Source organism: Parasteatoda tepidariorum, chromosome 5 (assembly GCF_982258835.1).
Source record: "Parasteatoda tepidariorum strain Cologne lab strain chromosome 5, Ptep-v5.0, whole genome shotgun sequence".
Lineage (NCBI taxonomy): Eukaryota > Metazoa > Arthropoda > Arachnida > Araneae > Theridiidae > Parasteatoda > Parasteatoda tepidariorum.
The window spans coordinates 49,270,982-49,286,956 of NC_141759.1; the positions used below are offsets into that span (position 1 = coordinate 49,270,982).

The window sequence follows — 15,975 nt, forward strand, 5'->3', positions numbered from 1 at the left end:
TTTTTTTTTGTATAAAATTTGATCAAGTAAAAAATGTAAACCTTATTCATTAACAACTATTACTCATTTAAATATTGCTTAAGTATGCAACTGTTATTTCAAAACGCAAAAGAATCACTTAGTATTCAATAAACTTATCTAAATACTTATGTTATTATTACAAGATATTTATTGCATGCTTATTTACAAGATATTTATTGCACATAAATTTAAAAATTTAAAAAGAAACAAATCTGCACGGCATGCCTCAGCATTTAAATTTTTTAATATTAAACATTAATATTAGAATATGAATAATGAGATTTATAATTCTATAATATTTATAAAAATATGCTAATTACTTCTACCTTTTTCAAAACGGCTACATTTGGACTAGTAAATCAGATCTAAGAATAAGTTGAAAAATATTATTAATAAATTGAGAAAAGCGCGTGCACGCACACACACACCCACTCACCCACACACCCACGCACACACACACGCACAAGCTTTTAGCCATATTAAAATAAATATTAATGAACTATAATAAAAGTCTTTTTTCGAATTGCAGCAGAAGAAACTACTCCGACTGCAACGAGTATACCAACGGAAATATCAGGTAAGGACAATTTATTAATTTAAAAACAGTTTAAAATGAAATATATACAATTGAAGAAGTGTCCTTTTACAATATAAACTATTTGAGTTTTATTTATGAAATTATTTTTATCTTTTTTTAATTTTATTATCTAAATTATAACAACGAAATGAAACTTATTGTTTTACTGTACTGTTCACATGAAAAAATTAATATAATATTTTATTTAACAATTTGAAAATGTGCTATTAATTTTCTGTCTGCTGTTTGCGTTAGGTTTGAATAAAAATAGTGAATGGTGTTTTAAATTAATTGAGAACAAGCCGTTGATAAAAATCTATCTTTACATTGTAGACAGTGTAAATAAATTTTGATTTTTAAATAAAATGTGTACAAGTAAAAAAATGAATTTTTATTCATTAATGCAACTATTACTCATCGAAATATAACTGAAACATATAACTGTAATTTTAAAATTCGCAAGAATCATCTAGTATCCATTAACTAATCTAAATTATATCTAAAAAAGTACTAATTTAATTACAGAAATAAAATCAAATGATAAAAGAAATATTGTTTATGCTACATCAACGAAAGCTATAAATCATAAGTAAATTTTGTTTTTTTTTTGTATAAAATTTGAACAAGTAAAAAATGTAAACCTTATTCATTAACAACTATTACTCATTTAAATATTGCTTAAGTATGCAACTGTTATTTCAAAACGCAAAATAATCACTTAATATTCAATAAACTTATCTAAATACTTATGTTATTATTACTAGATATTTATTGCACATAAATTTAAAAATTTAAAAAGAAACAAATCTGCACGGCATGACATGCATGCCTCAGCATTTAAATTTTTTAATATTAAACATTAATATTAGAATCTGAATAATGAGATTTATAATTCTATAATATTTATAAAAATATGCTAATTACTTCTACCTTTTTCAAAACGGCTACATTTGGACTAGTAATTCAGATCTAAGAATAAGTTGAAAAATATTATTAATAAATTGAGAAAAGCGCACGCACACACACACCCACTCACCCACACACCCACGCACACACACACGCACAAGCTTTTAGCCATATTAAAATAAATATTAATGAACTATAATAAAAGTCTTTTTTCGAATTGCAGCAGAAGAAACTACTCCGACTGCAACGAGTATACCAACGGAAATATCAGGTAAGGACAATTTATTAATTTAAAAACAGTTTAAAATGAAATATATACAATTGAAGAAGTGTCCTTTTACAATATAAACTATTTGAGTTTTATTTATGAAATTATTTTTATCTTTTTTTAATTTTATTATCTAAATTATAACAACGAAATGAAACTTATTGTTTTACTGTACTGTTCACATGAAAAAATTAATATAATATTTTATTTAACAATTTGAAAATGTGCTATTAATTTTCTGTCTGCTGTTTGTGTTAGGTTTGAATAAAAATAGTGAATGGTGTTATAAATTAATTGAGAACAAGCCGTTGATAAAAATCTATCTTTACATTGTAGACAGTGTAAATAAATTTTGATTTTTAAATAAAATGTGTACAAGTAAAAAAATGAATTTTTATTCATTAATGCAACTATTACTCATCGAAATATAACTGAAACATATAACTGTAATTTTAAAATTCGCAAGAATCATCTAGTATCCATTAACTAATCTAAATTATATCTAAAAAAGTACTAATTTAATTACAGAAATAAAATCAAATGATAAAAGAAATATTGTTTATTCTACATCAACGAAAGCTATAAATCATAAGTAAATTTTGTTTTTTTTTTGTATAAAATTTGAACAAGTAAAAAATGTAAACCTTATTCATTAACAACTATTACTCATTTAAATATTGCTTAAGTAAGCAACTGTTATTTCAAAACACAAAAGAATCACTTAGTATTCAATAAATTAATCTAAATACTTATGTTATTATTACAAGATATTTATTGCATGCTTATTTACAAGATATTTATTGCACATAAATTTAAAAATTTAAAGAGAAACAAATCTGCACGGCATGACATGCATGCCTCAGCATTTAAATTTTTTAATATTAAACATTAATATTAGAATCTGAATAATGAGATTTATAATTCTATAATATTTATAAAAATATGCTAATTACTTCTACCTTTTTCAAAACGGCTACATTTGGACTAGTAATTCAGATCTAAGAATAAGTTGAAAAATATTATTAATAAATTGAGAAAAGCGCACGCACACACACACCCACTCACCCACACACCCACGCACACACATACGCACAAGCTTTTAGCCATATTAAAATAAATATTAATGAACTATAATAAAAGTCTTTTTTCGAATTGCAGCAGAAGAAACTACTCCGACTGCAACGAGTATACCAACGGAAATATCAGGTAAGGACAATTTATTAATTTAAAAACAGTTTAAAATGAAATATATACAATTGAAGAAGTGTCCTTTTACAATATAAATTATTTGAATTTTATTTATGAAATTATTTTTATCTTTTTTTAATTTTATTATCTAAATTATAACAACGAAATGAAACTTATTGTTTTACTGTACTGTTCGCATGAAAAAATTAATATAATATTTTATTTAACAATTTGAAAATGTGCTATTAATTTTCTGTCTGCTGTTTGTGTTAGGTTTGAATAAAAATAATGAATGGTGTTTGAAATTAATTGAGAACAAGCCGTTGTTAAAAATCTATCTTTACATTGTAGACAGTGTAAATAAGTTTTGATTTTTAAATAAAATGTGTACAAGTAAAAAAATGAATTTTTATTCATTAATGCAACTATTACTCATCGAAATATAACTGAAACATATAACTGTAATTTTAAAATTCGTAAGAGTCATCAAATATCCAATAACTAATCTAAATTATATCTAAAAAAGTACTAATTGAATTACAGAAATAAAATCAAATGATAAAAGAAATATTGTTTAATCTACATAAACGAAAGCTATAAATCATAAGTAAATTTTGTTTTTTTTTTGTATAAAATTTGAACAAGTAAAAAATGTAAACCTTATTCATTAACAACTATTACTCATTTAAATATTACTAAAGTATGCAACTGTTTTTTCGAAACGCATAAGAATCACATAGTATCCAAAAAACGTACCTAAATACTATCTAAAAAATTACTAATAAAACTACAGTTGAGAAATCAAGTTATAAGAGACAAAATGAGTTAAGCTACATAAAAGAAAGCTGTAACTCGTAAATAAATTTTGATTTTCGTATAAAATGTGTACACGCAAATACAAAATGAAAATATTATGCAATTATTACTCATCTAAGTATAACTAGAACATGCAACTGTTATTTAAAAAATAACTAACATAATTACAGTAATCAAATCTAATCATAAAAGACAAATTAATTTTCTTATTTCAGAAATTTGTTAAGAAAAAGAATTTCTTACTTCCAGCGTTGTTGGTGCATTGAACTAAAAAAAAAAAACGTGTGATCAGTATACTTGATTAGCGTGGTGAATGTTTAACAGTTTTTTTTAAATCTTTAAATTTTAAAAGATTAAAAAAAATTAGTAGGGCATTTTAATACAGATAGTCCAATGAAATTTTTGAAGAATTTCTCAATACTAAAATTTAAATTCGGATTTTAGTTATATATATATTTAATTAAATAAATGAATACACAAATTAAATAAATAAATAATACATAATTAAATAAATGAGTAAGCAAATGAAAAAAATAACTGAACAAATGAAAAAATAAACAAATTATGTAAAAATCTAACTTTCAATCACTACGTAAGCACCAAGCACTTAATATGAAAAATTCTATACTGTTACGCAGGTATTTCTGCTTGTTGATAGTAGCATACTAACTGTAGCATAGATAGGTAGATAGATAGTAGCGTAACATACTAGCATATTACCGCAGATCACTTGTAACAGCAGTCGCCATTTTGAATAGCATCATACAAATTCTAGGGTTATTGTTCATTTTAGGCTTTTTGCATTGTGCATACATACTTTTAGACTAATTGTAAAAAGCATGATTCATTGCTCAATTTGCCTGTTTTATTTCTAACAGTTTGGAATCCGTCTAAAGCTCATTATACTTCGCCTTATTAAAAGTCTATTGAAAAAGAAAAAGAAAAAAGAAGAAAATTCTGTCTTCTGGGTGATGCTTTGCACATTTCCTTATTATCCTGAAGGCATATAAACTGGTTTTAATAAGCCTAAAATAGAAACGAGATTTGAAAATATTGAACACTTCAGTACCTAGACTACTGAACTGTAAATTTTTGAATTATAAATACATGAATTAGAAACTAAGTATTTGTAATTAGCACTAGCAATAATTTATTGATTTTTCATCTAGCCTACAATATATATACGCGATGATGCAATGAAAATAAATGTTTTGCATACATTTATTTTTCCCAAAAAGTCCTACAATAAAAGCTATAAAGCCCTAAAATTATTGTTTTTTAATTGAATCTTCGTGCACCTCAAATTATGAGCAAATTTGTAAACCAAAGAGGCTTATATATGCTTAAATCATACGTACATACGTTGAAAATGCCTCCTAAAGCAGTTTTCTTTTACCTATCACATATTTTTTTGACAAGTTAAGAGTCCTGCAATTTAGAATTCTGGTACAGATAAAATATTGAAAAAATATGAATATTGAATCTTAAATGAAAACTAATAAATTCAATTGGCCTATTCTTTATCTAGTAATTTAAAGCCATACTTAATTTCACTCGTATTTTAAACGTAAGCATTGGTAAAGGTCGAATTCATTATTTTCTATTTTTTTTTCAAATCAACCAACCACCTTGATATTCGATACAAATTTGTAATACAAGGTGAAAAAAATGGTTTCAGGGGTGGCTAATATTAGATTTAAAAGAAGATACACTGAATTAACAGATTAATTTTAATACACAGTTTAAAATACAGTTTGTACTAATTGTGTTGACCAAAAAAATAAAATGCATCGTTATCATTTATATTTAATATGCTATGGTAAAAGGGACATTTTCTTCTCACAGAAAACAGAATATAATATTTACTGGTAGAGTAAGGCAAAATATTATTTTTTAAAGCAATTTTTGTACAATAATAACAAGTTAATTTATTTATTTTTTATTGTACATCATATAGCAATAGAAATAATGGTAGTACCTAATAACATCAAAAGATACACGTACATATTCAAGTTAAAATGAAATATAACTTAACCATAAATTTGAACTATCTATGTCTTAACTACAAAAAAATATTTCGCCGTTCAACTGAAAGATAGTAGCTGAATTAGTTTCATTTTATACCATTGAAATTTGTTTTTAAAAAGCATAGGTAATTTTCAATCTGGTTCGTATGTTATATTGTAATAATGAAAACATACAATCAGAATACTTCAACGGAAGGGTTTATAGTTTGATCCCCATGAAGGCAAACAACCAAAAAACATAATTTTAAAATGATGATGAAAAATGTTTTTTTAAAATATTATAAAAGTTGTTAACACTGCAGAAAAATAGGAGAATTTCGCTAAACTAATGAAAAAATAAAATTTAAATAAATAGCACAAAAACATTGACTTTTAAACGTCGTGAAAGTACCGGTACAAATGAGCAGATATTTATGAACAAAAAAAGGGGAATTACTACTAATAAGTTACAATTGTACATGTTGATTGTTAGATTTAACAGTCTTATTTAATAGCACTGAAAATAATATCACAAACTATGGGTACAATTCTATTTTAGAAAAACACGTAAGTAATAGACCGCATTGTCTAAAATGACGACATCAGCGAACGTCAAGTAATGCTTTTTTCTTAAGGGCTTATTGTATATACATGTTTAGATTTATTCTTTCTCAATATATATCTCATTAATTTTTTTGTGTATGGATTTTGAAAGAAATCAAGGGGATTGGCTTTATTTTATTTGAGCACCCCGCAATCAATATGCAGAAGTTAATAAATATTGTAATTGAAATTTGAAAAACTTGAAAAAAAAAATTACATTTTCCATCAATAAGTGCCTCGGAGACTAATGGGGTAATAATGAAAAAAATATTATAATAAAATTTTCGATATAATAAAATGTAACTTATATTTATTAGCAGAGATTCTAGGACATAGAGATGAAAAGGGAAGTGAGCATTGCTCAGGTCAAAAAATAAGTTGCTCAAATAAGCCGGACAAAAAATTAAAGTATATTTGCGGATCTTGTATTTAGGGATATAAAGCAGATATAGATCCGAAACTATGCAAAGATAATTTACTATATAATCTAGTAAGAGAAAAGTTTGAGCCAGCGGCAATGCGACTCTGTTTTCAAAAATTAATACAGATTTTTAATTCTGACATGAGCCGCAAAAAGCATTTTTATTTCCTTTTCGAAAATTTGTTCAGAAATTCTGCATTGTTCAGGCGAGATGTCACAAATGTTTTCTTAAATGTTTAGTATAAACCTTCGTCAGAAAGTACTCTTTAGATAATTCTGTTTCGTAATCATATTTAAAATATAATAGAAATGAATAAATAAAGATTTTGCTCTCAATATTAGATATTTTTCAAGTATATACATCTATAAACTCCACGGATGCATTAACAATAATTAGAAAGGACTTTATCTCGCAGGAACAATTTTTGTCTTTTCTTCTTATTCTGTTTTTTTCTTTACCAGTTTCTGCAGAAAGTGAGTTCCTCATTTTAAATAAAAGTTTAGATATAATCTTTCTTATTATTTATTTTGTTACTTTTTTTAGAACACTTTTGTAAGAAATCAAGCAGGCTGTTTTATTTAAATTGAGCACCCAGTAATATTTGGATAAAAGTTGATATCACTTGATTTAAACGAAAAATAATAATAGTTTCAACAAAAATAAGACCTCGGAAGCAAATATTCTATTATTGTAAAGAATAATTACAGTATTATCTCTTTACAATAATAGTTAAATATTATTTATTTGTAGAGAGTCTAGGATGTAAGGATGAAGGGGGAAGTGTAGACTGTTCCGATAAAAAAAATAAAAAAAAGTTGCACAAATAAGCCGGAAAAGAGATCGGAGTATGTTTGCGGTTCTGGTATTGATGGATATAGAGAAGACACTGAGACGAAACAATGTAAAGATATTATACACATTAATAAAAATAGGGAAGAGTTTCATCCGGCGTTAGTGCTTCTTTGCCTTATAAATCAAATACCAAATGTGGTTTTCAAATTTCACATAGGGCACAGGGAGCATTTTTTTCAAAATTCTAAAATATAGTAAAAATTTCTTCTTTGTTTGGGAGAGAGATGTCAGGAAAAAGATTTTTTTCTTAAATGTTTAGTCTTAACCATTGTCATAAAGTAATCTTTAGACAATTCTGCCTCTTTCACATTTATGAAATATGATAGAAAAGAATAAATAAAGCTATTGCCGTCAATATTACATATTTTTCAAGTATATACATCTATAAACTCCACGGATGCATTAACGATAATCAGAAAGGACTTTATTTCGCAGGAACAATTTTTGTCTTTTCTACTTATTCTGTTTTTTTCTTTTCCAGATTCTGCAGAAAGTGAGTTCCTCATTTTAAATAAACGTTTAGATCTAATATTTCTTATTATTTATTTTATCATATTTTTTTAAATACAATTTTTTTTATAAAATCATGGAGACTGTTTCATTTGAATTGAGCAACCTGTAATTTATTGTCAAAAGATGATAACATTTCATTTAAACAAAAAATATATCAATTTTCGTGAAAATAAGTCCTGAGAAGCTAATATTCTATTATTGTAATGAATAGTAACAGTATTAATTTTTTACAATAATAGTTAAACATTATTTAAACAAGATATAATATTAGGTTCAACAAAAATAAGACCTCGGAAGCTAATATTCTATAATTGTAATGAATATTAAGAGATTTATTTTTCACAATAAAAGTTAAATATTATTTACTTATAGAGGTTCTAGGATGTAGAGATAAAGGGGGAAATGAAGACTGCTCCGAAAAAAAAAGAAATTGCACAAATAAGCAGGATAAGGAATCGGAGTATGTTTGTGGTTCTTGTATTGATGGATATAGAGAAGACCCTGAGACGAAACTATGTAAAGGTAATATACATATGAATAAAAAAAGGCAAGAGATTCATTATGCGTCAGTGCCTCTCTGTCTTTTAAATCAAATACCAAATATGATTTTCAAATTTCGACATTAGCCGCAGGGAGCATTTTTTTTCAAATCTAAAATTTGTTCAAAAATTCTTTTCTGCTTAGAAGAAATGTCTAAAAAATGAATTTTTTCTTAAATATTTAGTATTATCATTGTCTTGAAGTAATCTTTAGAGGATTCTGTTTCTTTCACATTTATGAAGTATAATAGAAATGAATAAATAAAGCTTTTACTTTTAATCTATTATATAAATATATAAACTCGACGGATGAATTATCAATAATCAGAAAGGACTTTATTTTGCTGGAATATTTTTTGTCCGGATTTCTTATTCTCTTTTTTTCCTGTCCAGATTCTTCCGATAGTAAGTTCCTCATTTTAAATATACGTATTGATCTAATATTTCTTTTTATTTATTTTATCATATATTGTTATTACAATTTTTGTATAAAATCAAGGAGACTGTTTTATTTGCATGTAGCACCCTATAATTTATTTTCAAAAGGTGATAACAAATCATTTAATCAAAAAATGCATTAATTTTCAAAAAAAATAAGTCCTGAGAAGCCAATACTCTATTATTGTAATGAATATTAACAGTATTATATCTCTACAATGATAGTTAAATATTATTTGGAAAAAAAATAATATAAGTTTCAACAAAAATAAGACCTCGGAAGCTTATATTCTATAATTGTAATGAATATTAAGAGTATTATTTCTTTACAATAATAGTTTAATATTACTTACTTTTAGAGGTGCTAGGATGTAGCGACGAAGGGGGAAATGAAGATTGCTCCGACAAAAAAAGAAGTTGCACAAATAAGCCGGATAAGAAATCGGAGTATGTTTGTGGTTCTTGTATTGATGGATATAGAGAAGACACTGAGACGAAACTATGTAAAGGTAATATACATATGAAAAAAAAAAGCCAAGAGATTCATTAGGCGTCAGTGCCTCTCTGTCTTTTAAATCAAATACCAAATATGATTTTCAAATTTCTACATTAACCGCAGAGAGCATTTTTTTCCAAATCTAAACAATGCTCAAAAATTCTTTTCTGCTTAGAAGAAATTCCTAAAAAATGAATGTTTTCTTAAATATTTTGTATTATCATTGTCTTGAAGTAATCTTTAGAGGATTCTGTTTCTTTCACAATTATGAAATATAATAGAAATTAATAAATAAGTCTTTCACTCTCAATGTTAAATATTTTTCTTTTTTATAAATATATAAACTCGACGGATGTATTATCAATAATCAGAAAGGACTTTATTTTGCTGGAACATTTTTGGTCCGGTTTTCTTATTCTCTTTTATTCCTGTCCAGATTCTTCCGAAAGTAAGTTCTTCATTTTAAATATACGTATTGATCTAATATTTCTTTTTATTTATTTTATCATATTTTTTTATTACAATTTTTGTATAAAATCAAGGAGACTGCTTTATTTGAATGTAGCACCCTGTAATTTATTTTCAAAAAGTGATAACATTTCATATAAACGAAAAATGTATTAATTTTCAAAAAAATAAGTCCTGAGAAGCCAATACTCTATTATTGTAATGAATATTAACAATATTATTTCTATACAATAATAGTTAAAAATTATTTAAACAAAAAATAATATTAGTTTCAACAAAAATAAGACCTCGGAAGCTAATATTTTATATTTGTAATGAATATTAACAGTATTATTTCTTTACAGTAATAGTTTAATATTACTTACTTTTAGAGGTTCTAGGATGTAGCGATGAAGGGGGAAATGAAGATTGCTCCGACAAAAAAAGAAGTTGCACAAATAAGCCGGATAAGAAATCTGAGTATGTTTGTGGTTCTTGTATTGATGGATATAGAGAAGACACTGAGACGAAACTATGTAAAGGTAATATACATATGAATAAAAAAAGGCAAGATATTCATTAGGCGTCAGTGCCTTTCTGTCTTTTAAATCAAATACCAAATATGATTTTCAAATTTCTACATTAACCGCAGAGAGCATTTTCTTCCAAATCTAAAATTTGTTCAAAAATTCTTTTCTGCTTAGAAGAAATTTCTAAAAAATGAATTTTTCTTATATATTTTGTATTATCATTGTCTTGAAGTAATCTTTAGAGGATTCTGTTTCTTTCACATTTATGAAATATAATAGAAATAAATAAATAAGTCATTTACTCTCAATGTTAAATATTTTTCTTTTTTATAAATATATAAACTCGACGGATGTATTATCAATAATCAGAAAGGACTTTATTTTGCTGGAACATTTTTGGTCCGGTTTTCTTATTCTCTTTTATTCCTGTCCAGATTCTTCCGAAAGTAAGTTCTTCATTTTAAATATACGTATTGATCTAATATTTCTTTTTATTTATTTTATCATATTTTTTTATTACAATTTTTGTATAAAATCAAGGAGACTGCTTTATTTGAATGTAGCACCCTGTAATTTATTTTCAAAAAGTGATAACATTTCATATAAACAAAAAATGTATTAATTTTCAAAAAAATAAGTCCTGAGAAGCCAATACTCTATTATTGTAATGAATATTAACATTATTATTTCTTTACAATAATAGTTAAAAATTATTTAAACAAAAAATAATATTAGTTTCTACAAAAATAAGACCTCGGAAGCTAATATTCTATAATTGTAATGAATATTAACAGTATTATTTCTTTACAGTAATAGTTTAATATTACTTACTTTTAGAGGTTCTAGGATGTAGCGATGAAGGGGGAAATGAAGATTGCTCCGATAAAAAAAGAAGTTGCACAAATAAGCCGGATAAGAAATCGGAGTATGTTTGTGGTTCTTGTATTGATGGATATAGAGAAGACACTGAGACGAAACTATGTATAGGTAATATACATGTGAATAAAAAAAGGCTAGAGATTCATTGAGCGTCTGTACATCTCTGTCTTTTAAATTAAATACCAAATATGATTTTAAAATTTCGACATTAACGGCAGGGAGCATTTTTCTCCAAATCTAAAATTTGTTCCAAAATTCTTCTCTGTTTAGAAGAAATGTCTAAAAAATTATACTTTTCTTAAATATTTAATATTACCATTGTCTTGAAGTAATCTTTAGAGGATTCTGTTTCTTTCACATTTATGAAATATAATAGAAATGAATAAATAATGTTTTTACTCTCAATGTTAAATATTTTTCTATTATATAAATATATAAACTCGACGGATGTATTATCAATAATCAGAAAGGACTTTATTTTGCTGGAACATTTTTTGTCCGGTTTTCTTATTCTCTTTTTTTCCTGTACAAATTCTTCCGAAAGTAAGTTCTTCATTTTAAATATACGTATTGATCTAATATTTCTTTTTATTTATTTTATCATATTTTTTTAATACAATTTTTTCATAAAATCAAGGAGACTGTTTTATTTGAATGGAACACCCTGTAATTTATTTTCAAAAGGTGATAACATTTCATTTAAACAAAAAATGTACTAATTTTCAAAAAAATATGTCCTGAGAAGCCAATACTCTATTATTGTAATTAATATTAACAGTATTATTTCTTTCCAATAATAGTTAAATATTATTTAAACAAAAAATAATAATAGTTTCAACAAAAATAAGACCTCGGAAGCTAATATTATATATTTGTAATGAATATTAGCAGTATTATTTCTTTACAATAATAGTTTAATATTACTTACTTTTAGAGGTTCTAGGATGTAGCGATGAAGGGGGAAATGAAGATTGCTCCGACAAAAAAAGAAGTTGCACAAATAAGCCGGATAAGAAATCGGAGTATGTTTGTGGTTCTTGTATTGATGGATATAGAGAAGACACTGAGACGAAACTATGTATAGGTAATATACATATGAATAAAAAAAGGCTAGAGATTCATTGGGCGTCTGTGCCTCTCTGTCTTTTAAATCAAATACCAAATATGATCTTAAAATTTCGACATTAACCTCAGGGAGCATTTTTTTCCAAATCTAAAATTTGTTTAAAATTCTTTTCTGCTTAGAAGAAATGTCTAAAAAATTATACTTTTCTTAAATATTTAATATTACCATTGTCCTGAAGTAATCTTTAGGGAATTCTGTTTCTTTCACATTTATGAAATATAATAGAAATAAATAAATAAATCTTTTGCTCTCAATATTAAATATTTTTCAAGTATATACATGCTTAAACTCGACAGATGTAATATCAATAATCAGAAAGGACTTTATTTTGCTGGAAATTTTAATCCGGTTTTCTTATTCTCTTTTTTTCCAGTCCATATTCTTCCGAAAGTTAGTTCCTCATTTTAAATATGCGTTTAGATCTAATATTTCTTATTATTTATTTTATCATATTTTTTCATTACAACTTTTTTATAAAATCAAGGAGACTGTTTTATTTAAATTGAGCACCCTCTAATTTATTGTCAAAAGATGAAAACATTTCATTTAAACATAAAATATATTAATTTTCAAAAAAATGAGACCTGAGAAGCTAATATTCTTTTATTGTAATGAATATTAACAGTATTATTTCTTTACATTAATAGTTAAATATTATTTAAACAAAAAGTAATATAAGTTTTAACAAAAATAAGACCTCTGAAGCTAATATTCTATAATTGTTATGAATATTAACACTATTATTTCTTTACAATAATAGTCTAACGTTATTTTTTTAGAGGTTCTGGGATGTAGCGATGAAGGGGGAAATGAAGACTGCTCCGACAAAAAAAGAAGTTGCACAAATAAGCCGGATAAGAAATCTGAGTATGTTTGTGGTTCTTGTATTGATGGATATAGAGAAGACACTGAGACGAAACTATGTAAAGGTAATATACATATGAATAAAAAAAGGCAAGAGATTCATTAGGCGTCAGTGCCTCTCTGTCTTTTAAATTAAATACCAAATATGATTTTCAAATTTCGACATTAACGGCAGGGAGCATTTTTCTCCAAATCTAAAATTTGTTCAAAAATTCTTCTCTGTTTAGAAGAAATGTCTAAAAAATGAATTTTTTCTTAAATATTTAGTATTATCATTGTCTTGAAGTAATCTTTAGAGGATTCTGTTTCTTTCACATTTATGAAGTATAATAGAAATGAATAAATAAAGCTTCTACTTTTAATCTATTACATAAATATATAAACTCGACGGAGGTATTATCAATAATCAGAAAGGACTTTATTTTGCTGGAAATTTTAATCTGGTTTTCTTATTCTCTTTTTTTCCAGTCCATATTCTTCCGAAAGTTAGTTCCTCATTTTAAATATACGTATTGATCTAATATTTCTTTTTATTTATTTTATCATATATTGTTATTACAATTTTTGTATAAAATCAAGGAGACTGTTTTATTTGAATGTAGCACCCTATAATTTATTTTCAAAAGGTGATAACAAATCATTTAATCAAAAAATGCATTAATTTTCAAAAAAAATAAGTCCTGAGAAGCCAATACTCTATTATTGTAATGAATATTAACAGTATTATATCTCTACAGTGATAGTTAAATATTATTTGGAAAAAAAATAATATAAGTTTCAACAAAAATAAGACCTCGGAAGCTTATATTCTATAATTGTAATGAATATTAAGAGTATTATTTCTTTACAATAATAGTTTAATATTACTTACTTTTAGAGGTGCTAGGATGTAGCGACGAAGGGGGAAATGAAGATTGCTCCGACAAAAAAAGAAGTTGCACAAATAAGCCGGATAAGAAATCGGAGTATGTTTGTGGTTCTTGTATTGATGGATATAGAGAAGACACTGAGACGAAACTATGTAAAGGTAATATACATATGAATAAAAAAAGGCAAGAGATTCATTTGGCGTCAGTGCCTCTCTGTCTTTTAAATCAAATACCAAATATGATTTTCAAATTTCTGCATTAACCGCAGAGAGCATTTTTTTCCAAATCAAAACAATGCTCAAAAATTCTTTTCTGCTTAGAAGAAATTCCTAAAAAATGAATTTTTTCTTAAATATTTTGTATTATCATTGTCTTGAAGTAATCTTTAGAGGATTCTGTTTCTTTCACAATTATGAAATATAATAGAAATTAATAAATAAGTTTTTCACTCTCAATGTTAAATATTTTTCTTTTTTATAAATATATAAACTCGACGAATGTATTATCAATAATCAGAAAAGACTTTATTTTGCTGGAACATTTTTGGTCCGGTTTTCTTATTCTCTTTTTTTCCTGTCCAGATTCTTCCGAAAGTAAGTTCTTCATTTTAAATATACGTATTGATCTAATATTTCTTTTTATTTATTTTATCATATTTTTTTATTACAATTTTTGTATAAAATCAAGGAGACTGCTTTATTTGAATGTAGCACCCTGTAATTTATTTTCAAAAAGTGATAACATTTCATATAAACAAAAAATGTATTAATTTTCAAAAAAATAAGTCCTGAGAAGCCAATACTCTATTATTGTAATGAATATTAACATTATTATTTCTTTACAATAATAGTTAAAAATTATTTAAACAAAAAATAATATTAGTTTCAACAAAAATAAGACCTCGGAAGCTAATATTCTATAATTGTAATGAATATTAACAGTATTATTTCTTTACAGTAATAGTTTAATATTACTTACTTTTAGAGGTTCTAGGATGTAGCGATGAAGGGGGAAATGAAGATTGCTCCGACAAAAAAAGAAGTTGCACAAATAAGCCGGATAAGAAATCTGAGTATGTTTGTGGTTCTTGTATTGATGGATATAGAGAAGACACTGAGACGAAACTATGTAAAGGTAATATACATATGAATAAAAAAAGGCAAGATATTCATTAGGCGTCAGTGCCTCTCTGTCTTTTAAATCAAATACCAAATATGATTTTCAAATTTCTACATTAACCGCAGAGAGCATTTTCTTCCAAATCTAAAATTTGTTCAAAAATTCTTTTCTGCTTAGAAGAAATTTCTAAAAAATGAATTTGTCTTATATATTTTGTATTATCATTGTCTTGAAGTAATCTTTAGAGGATTCTGTTTCTTTCACATTTATGAAATATAATAGAAATGAATAAATAATGTTTTTACTCTCAATGTTATATATTTTTCTATTATATAAATGTATAAACTCAATGGATGTATTATCAATAATCAGAAAGGACTTTATTTTGCTGGAAATTTTAATCCGGTTTTCTTATTCTCTTTTTTTCCAGTCCATATTCTTCCGAAAGTTAGTTCCTCATTTTAAATATGCGTTTAGATCTAATATTTCTTATTAT

The 15,975-nt window shown here is 25.4% G+C and overlaps 1 protein-coding gene across 1 annotated transcript in view; it reads left to right on the forward strand.

Moving 5' to 3' along the window:
• The window catches only part of LOC107444788 (uncharacterized), an 87,180-nt gene that overhangs the window by 7,856 nt on the left and 63,349 nt on the right, over positions 1 to 15,975 (forward strand). Inside the window, exons 8-18 of the mRNA XM_087162771.1 lie at positions 551 to 598; positions 1,728 to 1,775; positions 2,931 to 2,978; positions 8,545 to 8,694; positions 9,509 to 9,658; positions 10,485 to 10,634; positions 11,460 to 11,609; positions 12,436 to 12,585; positions 13,407 to 13,556; positions 14,369 to 14,518; positions 15,345 to 15,494. Coding sequence (XP_087018897.1) covers positions 551 to 598; positions 1,728 to 1,775; positions 2,931 to 2,978; positions 8,545 to 8,694; positions 9,509 to 9,658; positions 10,485 to 10,634; positions 11,460 to 11,609; positions 12,436 to 12,585; positions 13,407 to 13,556; positions 14,369 to 14,518; positions 15,345 to 15,494 — 1,344 coding nt within the window. The remainder of the gene's footprint in view (positions 1 to 550; positions 599 to 1,727; positions 1,776 to 2,930; positions 2,979 to 8,544; positions 8,695 to 9,508; positions 9,659 to 10,484; positions 10,635 to 11,459; positions 11,610 to 12,435; positions 12,586 to 13,406; positions 13,557 to 14,368; positions 14,519 to 15,344; positions 15,495 to 15,975) is intronic.